The following is a 12325-nucleotide window of genomic DNA, read 5'->3' on the forward strand; positions in this document are numbered from 1 at the left end:
AAATCTTGTTATGTGTGAGATTGTTGTAGATATTGAAATTTCTTTGGAAAATGAGCAAAATATAGATGATCTTTTCCAAAAATTCAAGAAATACTATAACCTTGAAGAAAAAATTAATACTGGATATCGGTTTCGGTGCAAGATGTGCCGCAAAATTATCTCTTCAAATCATACGAGCAGCTTTAATTTGAAAAAACATTTAAAGATAATATATTAAACAAATTTAATATCAATGTGTAGGCTAATCTTTAATTTTTAAAATAAATTAAAATAAAAAACCAATCATTTTTTTAATATATTCATAAATTTTATCTAAATTATTTAAAACATTTTAAAATAGTTATTTCAATCATTTTTATGTACTTATCTCCTACATAATTTTTATTCTAAGTATTTTATAATTTTAGACTGTGCACACTTCAAATTATAAAGAGATTGAAAAATATCTCAAAAGTTTTGGGGTAATGGAAGAAGATAAACCCACTTCCAAATCAAATTTAATACAAACAAAATTAACCAATTTGGATTTATCAACACCTGGTGAATCCCAAAAATTGGCTGACAAAGTCATTATGAACTTTATAATAGATACAGTTCAACCATTATCCTTGGTGGATAATGATTCTTTTATAAAGATGATAAACACTTTTTCTCCACGGACCAAGATATTTTGCCGGCAGACATTGATGGCAAGAATTTTGGAGAGCTTTAATGAATTGAAAGAATCTTTGATATTAATTCTATCAGATGTCTCCTACGTCTGTACAACGGCAGATTGCTGGACTCACAATAGAAGGTAAAAATGTTTATTTTCTGATTTATAATATGTCATATTTTTAGAGCTTATTTAGGAATAACTGCACATTGGATTAATCCTAATTAAACGAAAATCTGTAGCGTTAGCTCTAAAGAGAATAATTAGCTGTCAGACTTATGACATTCAAGCCAATATTATTAGAAATCCATAGGTCTTACAAAATTCAAAACAAGGTTTGTAAAATGATTACGGATAATGGGTCTAATTTCCTAAAGGCCTTCAGGTTTTAAATTTATTATAATTTTTTTATAATATGATATAAATAATATAGAATATTTGGGGAAGATAATAATAATAACAATACTAGTAATATTCCTGACAAAAATATTGAAGATGGAGAACAAGAAGAGGATGATGAAATGGAGTTTGAGATAATTGATGTTCATGACATCCTTGGTTTTAAATTATTTTACATTTAATTTTTCACCAATATAAAATAAAATTTATAATATTTAGGATCTTCAATAAAGTTTTCTATGTTACCTAGCCATCATCGTTATTCCTGCCACAACCTAAATTTAGTTGCGACAGTGGATGCTGAAGAAGCATTATAAATGAGGATTTTAAAAGAGTATCAAGATCTACATTTTCTAAGCCAAGCTCTTTGGAATAAACAAAATAAGTCATCAAAGACGTCTTTTCAAAAAAAATTAGGACGTTATTTATTGACACCAAACACTACAAGATGGAATAGTGTTTACAATGCTATGAAACTTTTAGCATTGTTTCTAGATGAGAAAAAAATGGAAATGAATTATATATTGGATCAAATGGGAATACAGTATTTTAATGTGGAGGAGCATACTTTTATTAAAGAATATACTGAAGTATTTTTAATTAATAAATAATATTATATTTAACCATTTTAATTTTTTAGGTTATGCAATATGTTGCTGCCTCACTTAAAATCTTAGAAGGGCAAGATAATATGAGCATGGGATATTATGTGCCCACACTGAGTATATTAATTACCAAGATCAATAATCTAAAATTTTGCCAACCACTGGTAGAGTCTATGCTAAAAGACATTGAGAAAAGGTCAAAACTTTATTTTTATTTACTATTATACAATTATATAAAATGAATGATTTATTGGTTGATTAGCCATAATTTAAATTGGCTTAATTTACAACACAATCTATAATATTAATATATAGTAATTATTAATTATTAATTAATATAAAATTCAAAATTAATATATTATTAATTACATTGTGTATAATAATTATATTTTTAAAATTTTTATTTACCATAATTTATTGCTATTTTAATATTTTTTTATAAATGAATCTAAATCTCAGATAAATTTAAATTTTAAAAATTAAAATGGTATTCTTCTTTTTTTTATAATAAATACAATCGCTTTATATAAATTAGATTTCCAGATCTGTATGATGATGATAATGTAATAGCTGCTATCGTTCATCCTAGTTTCAAGTTAAATTGGCCATACATTAATTTGACTGAATCTAAAGGGCAACTTGATAGGCTGATGGTAACGTTAAAAAATGGCATGCCTAACCACGATACTATAGCGAGATCGAAACCGCAGCCTTCCATAGACGATTTTTTTGAAATAAATAATAATAATATTATTGAACCTCTAGATGCTTTTTTTTAAATCTAAAAATACTAATTTAAATATTTTTGATGATTTTTTTCATATAAAAAGTTTGTTTATTAAATTTAATACTGCGTTGCCCTCAAGTGCTAGTGCTGAACGATTATTTAGTATGGCAAAGCTTATACTTTCTGATCGTCGCTCTAGACTTGGGGATGACAGTACCGAAATGTTATTATTATTAAAGTGCAATAATAAATAAATTATATATATATGTAACAAATTATAGTCATGTTTTTATATCAATATTTTATTTTTGGAAATAAAGTTACGTAAAAAAAATATTTTTAAAAAAAATCAAAGTAGCGTAAAAAGTAGCTTTAGCTAGTAAAAAGTAGCTTTAGCTACTTTTTTTTAAAGTAGCTAATAGCGCGCTACTCATTTGAAAACGATAGCGGTAGCGATAGCGGTAGCGGTAGCGATAGCGGGCTACTTTTTTATAAAATAGCGGTAGCGATATCGCGCTACTTTTAAAAGTAGCATTTAACAACACTGTAATACCCTGTTCATTTTTAAGGTTGTAACAATTTCTTTTCATAAAAATAATTGAAATAATTGTTCACAACTTTTATTAAGAATACCTATTCTTTGGTCAATTCTACAATTTTAAGAATAAAATAAACGTTCCATTTAGGTCACTTGGTGGTGTCAAAGCTAAACAGACACACCTAACAAAAATTATAGCACTAGTGAACATATCTGGGCACGAGTTTTGGACAAGTCAAATTAAAAATATTTGGCCTATAGGGCACTTATAAGAATAATTTTTTTTAGTAAGCCATAAAAAATTAATTTTATTTTAAAAAAAGTGTAAAGTATAATATTTAAAACTAAAATTGAAATATATATTTGTGAAAATATCTGAGATAAATTATTATGCAATGAACAAACACATTTCTATGGTTATAGTTAGGGGAGACCAATGTTTTTACATCAATATTTTATTTGTGGAAATAAAGTTACGTAAAAAAAAATATTAAAAAAAAAAATTAAAGTAGCGTAAAAAGTAACTAATAGCGCGCTACTCATTTGAAAACGATAGCGGTAGCGATAGCGCGCTACTTTTTTTATAAAATAACGGTAGCGAAAGCGCGCTACTTTTAAAAGTAGCGTTTAACAACACTGGTTAACGGTCAAATCACGATATTGTTAAAATATTTTTTGGGATAATGTTTTACACCTATTTATAGTTATATAAAACAAAAATGAACATTTTTTAATTGATATTACTAAAAATACTAGAATATTTAGTAAGTGGTCGGTTTTGAGCTAGGCATTCGGTGAAGTCATAATATTTTCAAAATATTTTTTATTATAATGCTTAACACCTAAATGTACACTTATAAACCCAGCAATATGTTCCTTACAAATTTTCTGATATTTTTCGATTCTAAACCTACTCATAAATTTAATGTCAAAAAAACCTATCTTTTTTTTAAATTTTAGGTTTTTCACATGTATTTACACCAAAATATAAAAAAAGCGCTAACAATAATCATTCTGATTTCCTAACATGATATTTTCATATTTATGCATTTAACGCTTTCTTATAGATGTATATTGGTTAAATTTTAAAATTGAAAAATAAAATGAATTGAAATAAGCTAGGCTTCGCCAGGATCATTTCCCCGGTCTTCGACTGAGTCGGCTATGATACTGATTAGGTATTTATTAGTGCTGTAAATGTTACTTCAAAAAAAACGCGTTACTCGTTACGTCTAATTAAAGAACGCGTTACCATATATTCAAAAAGTAACACGTTACTCGTTATTTGAAAAATAAAATATTATATACAAAAATTTCCTATATTTATAATATAAATAAAATTATACAAAAATGATATTTTATGAGATATTTTTATAAAAAATTTTTTCAATATAGTATAAATAAAATTATACAAAAATAATATATTATAAGATAAAATAATAATAATTTTTTTATTTATTTTTAGCACTAATTGGTTTCCAAAATTTGATCAGATAAACAAAAGAGTGCTAAACACACGTTCAAGTGGCGCATAGAATGGGAGGGTTGTATTATATTTAATAAATAAAAATTTTAATTGGGGGAATCTATTAAAAATTTAAGAATATCCTTATTTAGAAAAAAGCTTAATAGATAATCTTCAAAAATCTTCATTCAGATCCTCTTCAAATTATTTTTTATTTTTATCAAAAAATAATCTGGTAATTGTGTTGCTTTTTAAAGGAATCATAGTCTGCTTTTCTTTGTCAAGAGATTTTCTCAAACTAGAAATAAGTTCAAGTTTTCTACCTTCGTTTAACCTATAATTTTATCCATGGCCAATTCAATTTAAATAGCATGAAAGTATATATTTCATCTTTATAGATGTGTTCGAATCTATTGAAAATAAATATAATCAATAAATTGTAAACAATATTTAAACTGTGCCTTTTATCTATGTCTTGCTGGATTTCATTAATAAGTGGCTTAGAAAACTTCAAATTATTTAAAATAACTTAACTTTTTTAAGTTTTAATATTATGATAGTTATCGTGGGATTGAGATATCCCAAATGTTCTAAAATCGAAAAGCAGTAGCAACAAGTTCAATAACATATAAAATCATATATATGCATATCAACCATACAATATATCTATGAACGCCTTGTCATTATCTGAAAAGCTCTGTAATTCGGATTTACCGCAAAATTCATCATGGCCATTCTCCTTAATAAAACTAATAATTCACGGAGTTATAAAAAGAGTTCCATCTTATTATAACCGGTTTAATCATATACCTTCCTATTTTTTCCTTAAAAATGGCTGCACAGTTGAAGACTGCCCATGTTTATTCCATAATTAAGGAAATAATATTTGAGTTAGGACACAATTTTACAAAGTGTAGACTTTGTACCCTTAAATATTTTTATTGGTATAAAAAATGTTTCATATTGGGGCCAGGGCAGGTTAAAACATGTTCATCTGAAAAAATATGTATACAATTGACATAATATTCTTTATAAAATAAATTATAATATTAGCTTGATTGATTCAATTTTAATTAGAGTAACAATCTTGACTTAAAAATTTAACAAATATAAAATAAATGCTAATGGTTGATCTGATTTAAAAACTCGGCTTATATTATTTAAAAAATTTGAAAAATATATTAAAATTATTAATATTTTCCCCATATTATTAAAGAAAAATTTTAAAGTAAAGAGTAAAGCTTTGATTTATCGCTACTCAAAAAAAGAAACGCGTCATGCATTACTCGATACCTCTAGAAGAAGGCCATTAATGCATCTTTAAAAAAGTAACATCGTTAGTAATGACGTTACTTTTGAAGTTACTTTACAATAGTAGGTATTTTTGATTATCCTATGGTTATTTATATTTTTTAAAATAGGCATAATATCTTTATATCATCTCCGTTAAAGTTGGCTGAACAATTGGAAGTATTAATTATATATATACCAGTTTCGTGCTTTATTCCTGCCTATGACTATGAGTACGTATAGTAGTCAATATAAAGGGAAAAATTATTAGCAACGAAATTTTGAATTATCTTACTATAAAAAAGCAACTGAAAGCATTCATTCTAAAAATTTTATATTTCGTTATTTATATGTTATTTTAATCCGTTTGGTAGAATTTTAAAGGAAAGGGTTATTTGCATAGGAAAATTTTTCCTAGAATTGGCATCATGCCAAAATTAAAAATGTTAGAAGAACTAAATATCTAGTTTGTGCTTATTTAATGCCTACCTATTATAATTATTTATTCCTCAATCAGTTTTGCGAACACCCAAAAGAAAGTAAGTTATAAGCAAAATGAAAACTATGACACTAAGCGTGTATTGAGCCAAACTTTTGGAAACACTAATTCTGAAACTTATAGAGCCATTAAGGAGTGCTTTATTAAAAGTAATACATTACTTTTTAGTAGATAGCTTAAAGGGGAAAGTAAATTATTAGCAAAATATGAAAAAAATCGGCATCATACCAGAGCTATAAATATCTAGATTGCATTAATAGTTAGTGACTAACTTATTAATTTAACTATCGATTTTGAAAAAATAGCAAAGTTCAGCATCATGCAAAAACAAAATTATAAAAGCACTGAATATCTGAGTATGCCCCAACATGCAATGTCAGCCCCCCCCCCACTCGCAATTGGATGTAATATCTATACATTGCCTAATGAGACAAAATCCCATAGCCAAAAAGGAAGAATGGCAAGAGCCAAAAAGATCTTAGTCTTTTAATAAATTATAACCATAGTTAATTAACATTGTTAAAATAAATTATATATACTATCAAAATATTTTTAAATATGTCAAAAACTATTTGATGGGAGATGAATATAGCAATGTATAAATTTTATATGATTGCAAGAGAATGCCCAAATTTAATATCTTCCCCTCCTCCCAAATAAGTTGAGGAGTGAGTTTAAAATAAAGGATTAGCTAATAAAGGGCTATAAATACCAATTCGCATCTTCCAAAAAAATAGATTTAATTTAAATACAGTTAAATGGACCTAATAGATTTGATTGGGCAAATTTTTGTCAAATTAGGGAGTTACCAGAATTATCAAAAACCCAAATAAGACAAGTTTTATTGTATTTAAATGGAATATCGATATTCTTTATTCGTATAATTTTAATATATTTTCCAATGCAGTTTGTTTAAAAAATAGGTAATATTAAATGATTTCTTTTGATCTTGGATGATAGTCCTGATTTTTGGTATGAAAATTTATGAACAATATCATGTAAATTAAATTATTTCTTTTGTTTTTTTAATGAATATCTTGATTTAGTAAGAAAATATAAGGACGAAGAATATTTAAATACATACCTTATTCTCGCGATGTTGCATTCACTATAATGCATAAATATAATGTTTTCAATGTACTATATTTACTATAATGCATTCGCTATAAAATTTTCGCGGTAATACGTTCGGGATGATAAATTCGCTGTGATGCACTCCTGATATAGTGCTCGCGGTAATACATTCGGTATCCCGTCATCACAAAGAAACCATTACAGAGAAAACAATTATAGAGGAACCTTTACAGAGAAAACAAATATAAAAGAGAGTGTACACAGAGAAATTTTTATAGAGAAAACAATTATAGAGAATCTCATTTATAGAGATTGTCTTATACAGAGATTGATTTTACAGAGAATGATCTTACAGAGAATGATCTTACAGAGAATGATCTTACAGAGAATGATCTTATAGAGAATGATTATATAGAGAATGATTTTATAGACAATGTATTTTATAGAGAATGTATTTTATAGAGAATGTATTTTATAGAGAATTATTTTAATAAAGCATTTTATTTGAACTATATGATTAATACCATTTGTATAGGAAGTTTATATAAGATAAACCTAGAAATCTACTAAATAACAGCTTAGCAATATTCATTTCGAAATATCAAATAAAACTTAATTCATAAAAAATCCAAATAAACATAGTATAAATAATATACCAATATAAAAAATACAATTATATGATTAAATTAAACATTTAAATTAATATTGTGGGATAAAACCCTTAAATAATCCAGCATGGTTCTTGAATGAAAATCTTCAACAATTGAAAATCCTTTTGGATTTTTCACGATATTATTTCTTTGACAGTGGAGCCAATATTCCTAAAGAATATTGTTCTAATTTGTAACAATTCAGGCTATGAAAAGGTTTTTAAAATTTATAATATAATATAATTACTAACTCTTTATAAATTCCCAGATCGTTGGATGTGGGAACTTATATGAGACGAAAAACTTTGATGCCAGTGCTCTACTGAATAATTGCTATTCGGTTCACGAGATGACGTCGATTCGTAGCAATTCTATAGAGAAATGCTATATATTGGCGACCTCTTCTTCATCGCTATCATTTATCCAATCCACGTCTCTTTAAATTATTCTATCAAGAGGGCAAGAATATTCCTATTTTCTTGATAGAATTCAAAGGCACATCATCCTAGAATCCACATGAATTATATCCTCAACTGGTTCATATGCCAGTGACAATAACATTTTTATGTATACATAGCAAAATTTGTTTGTGTTTTGTATGCATAGCAAATTAGCGGATTTTTATGAACCATGCGCCATATGCATTACGACATATGAAACAGGCACCCGTTCATTGCAATCAATGGAAACAACTGTTTAAAAGCAGATAACGCTGCTAATTCAAAGTCGATTATGATAAATTTAGGATTTAAAAAATTTGGAAATTTTTTATTTAATTAAAAATATTAAAGCAATATTGTTGGCGACGGGATGTCATCAGAACGTAAGGTGATAATGGTTTTATGTTTCATCCCATGGATGGTGTATATTTGCTGGAAGAGAGGAGGGCATGTCTTGAATGTGTCATCTGCATACCATTTATCGCATGTTGATAAAAATTGTAAATTTTAATAATTACACAAAAATGTTATATATTACATAGATATAACATTTGTTATAAAATAATCATATTCTTTAAATAAAATTCTTTATAAAATAATTCTCTCTAAAATACATTTTCTATAAAATCATTCTCTATAAAATACATCCTCTATAAAATCATTTTCTATAAAATCATTCTTTGTCATCCTCTATAAAATTATTCTATGTAAAATCATTCTCTGTAAAATCTTTCTCTATAAAATTATTCTCTATAAACGACATTCTCTATAGAGATCTGCAAGTTAAGCCCGGCCCGTACCCGAGGGCCTAATTTTATTTAATATAATCGGGTTCGGGCCGGACCGGGCCTAATATTTTTTAAAAAAATTTGGGCCGGGTCGGGTAGGACCTTGGAAATTTTTTTAAATATATCTAAATTTATCAATTTTATATTGAATTTTTTATGTTTGATTTTATTTATTGAAACTAAGCGACATATAACATATGTCTTTTATTTTGAGTAATTATAAAAATTAAATATTTAAATAAGTTCGGGCCAGGCCGGGTCGATAAATTTTTTTAAAATAAATTTCGGGTTCGGGCCGGGCCGGCAAAACTTTTTTAAAAAAATTTCGGGTTCGGGGCGGGCCGGCAAAACATTTATAAAAATTCGGGCCGGGCTTGAAAAATTAGGCCCGATGCAGATCACTTCTACAAGTGCATTCTCTATAAACGTCATTCCCTATATAAAACTTTCTCTATAAAATTTTCTCTCTAAACGACATTCTCTATAATTGTTTTCTTTATAAGTGCATTCTCTATTTTTGTTTTCTCTATAAATTTTCTCTGTAAAATACATTTTCTGTAATGGTTTCAATACTTCGCTGTGGAAAGAGTTTTGAAGTATTTATCTAATAAGTTGGTGCCTACATTATTTTGGAAAAGAAAAATATTATTGTCGCTTCAGATACGATATTGTAAAATTTAAATTCTCTATTAGATGGGTTTGATATTATTATATTACATTTTTTTTAGTTTATTATCTTATGCATACATTATTTTCCATAGACTAAAAAAAGATATGATCAACTTGCCATAAACATTCCTAGTCATAGCTATCGTTGATTATTACCTTTCAGTAAAAAAATTGAGGCCTTTTAATGAAAACTGCAGTAATTTTAGAAGTAAGATCTCTCATATTACTTCTGATCTTAGTCCCAAGATACTACGATAATATTTTCAATACAAATTTACCTTCCTCCGCTCCTCGATCGCTTATTTTCATTTAAAAATTTAAAAAGACCAATAGGAGGCGTTGAAAAATTAGTCCTTTAATCATATGCTTAAAAAGATAATCTTATTATTATGTTAGACAGATATGAATAAACTAACTTCCTATCTTTTTTATAGACTTTACAGAGAAATGGATCAATTAAATTCTTTATAACATTAATTAATTTTTATTTATTCTTATTTTTAATAAAATGACAAAGAGCTCTTGCAATCGGTATTCTAAATAATGTTGACAACATAACCCTTTTAGTTAATAGTACTTTACTATATTTACTCTTTTAATAGCGATAACCCTTCATATTTTCAAGTAACCTGCCCAACCCTGCTTCATAACATTATCAAACTTTATCACAATCACATATAAAGTGTAACTTTGTATAATCAACTATTTAACTCTTTAATATATTAAAACAATTTTTTTAACACAATTTATTTTGAGTTTAAAATATTTATACCGTTGGGGATATTTGTCTTTTTTATCTAATACGTAAGAAAATTTTTATATTCAATTACACTTTTATTTTTTTTTAAAAAATCTCTCAAATAAAAAAAATCTTCAAATGATTAACATTATTCCGAAAGCATCACCTGTCTTTCAATTATCTTCCACATTCTTTCAATATAAATCATTAATTATGAATAGATATTAAATATTCTACTATTCAAGTAAATGGAAACTTTTATTGACAAAACTGGTAATTGTAAATTAGTTAGCATTCCGATTCAAGGTAAAGTTTCCTCAACAACAAAGCTATCTACAGGACTCAGACCCGGATTTTCCACCCGCTCTAAACGAAGACAATCTCTATTAACCTACCCAGCCCAAGATATTTTGGTAAATCCGCACCCTCCAAGTTTTTTGGTTCGAATGGGTAAGTACATAAAAGCATTCTATATGACTACCCTAGGTATACAATTTACGCTCATTCAGTGCCTGAACACTGCCGTGGCTTCCCTATTGATTTCCTATGTACATAGCGTTTCACCGTTAGAGACAAGCCTAATAAGACTCATTCTGCAGCTATTTATTAGTATACCGTCACTCCTGTATTATGGGGATCCCTTTTGGCCTAATAAAACTGAGTTTTGGCCCATCATGATTCGGTCTGTTACTAGTACCGTAGGCATCACCTGCATGATCTATTCTTATGCCTATATGCCAATTTCAGATGCAAATGCTGTCACGCGTACCTCACCTATATATGTTATTTTACTCGGCAGGTTATTTCTTCCAGAAAGGGTCTTTCCATTTGACTTGGTGATAATATTTGTGATGTTGATAGGCATGATTCTCATAACCCGCCCTGATTTCTTGTTCGGCATATTGCCCGGTGAAGCTGGGAAACTTTGGCCGCAAAAAAATATTGGCATCGCCTTTTCCATGTCTTCCGCCATTACTATATCAATCTCGATGATCTCTATCAAGATGGCTCGTACACCTCTAGCTCTCAACATGTTCAATTTTAGTGTGGTGGGGATAGCTATTTTGGTATGCGTAGGCGTACCCCTAAAGCTTTTTGTATGGCCACCCTGTTACGGACCCGATAAGTGGTACCTTTTGGGTGCATCTATTTGTGGCGCCCTAAGTCAGGTTTTTCTTTATCTAAGTCTAAAGTATGAAAATGCCGGCATAGTTGCCGCCATAAATTCAACCGCAATTCTTTACAGCCTCCTTCTTCAGATTATATTCCTCAAACAAGTACCCATGTGGAACAGCTGGGCCGGGGCAGCAATTATAACGCTTGCTATCGTTGGTTATGGGCTTCGTAAGTGGACCATGAACAGAGAAAAGGGTCCTATGATATCTAAGCATATTTTTTAGATTTCCCTTATTTTAATTATATGAGATTATTCAATATTTAGCAAATTCTTTAAATTACATTTAACTGATTGATTTATAAACTAAGAAAGAAAAATTTAATATATTTTTTGTATAAACAATCGTTTTTGTTTTATTTTCTAAATATTTTTTAAAGTATTATTTTTCAAATAATCAAAATCTATCTAAATAAGACTTTTATTCTCTAAATATTAGAATGTTAAATAACTAATAATTTTACAGCAATCAAATAAATATTAATCTCAATATCGTAATTCTTGTTTCTTTTATTATAAAATATGGATTTAATTTTTTTAGAAGGTTTAAAATAATAGAGTGAGAAGCAGGGATGTGAACCCTCCTTCTAAAAAAATGGGTCAGATTTGGGTT

The 12325-nt window shown here is 27.8% G+C and overlaps 1 protein-coding gene across 1 annotated transcript; it reads left to right on the forward strand.

Moving 5' to 3' along the window:
• The first annotated feature begins 10786 nt into the window (after positions 1-10786).
• Positions 10787-11938, forward strand: LOC135925263 (pseudopaline exporter CntI-like). Its single transcript, XM_065460499.1, has one exon. It carries the CDS (start codon positions 10787-10789, stop codon positions 11936-11938), a length of 1152 nt encoding a protein of 383 aa, XP_065316571.1.
• Positions 11939-12325: the final 387 nt, after the last annotated feature.

Source organism: Gordionus sp. m RMFG-2023, chromosome 1 (assembly GCF_954871325.1).
Source record: "Gordionus sp. m RMFG-2023 chromosome 1, tfGorSpeb1-WG-v2, whole genome shotgun sequence".
In the NCBI taxonomy this organism is placed as follows: domain Eukaryota; kingdom Metazoa; phylum Nematomorpha; class Gordioida; order Chordodea; family Parachordodidae; genus Gordionus; species Gordionus sp. m RMFG-2023.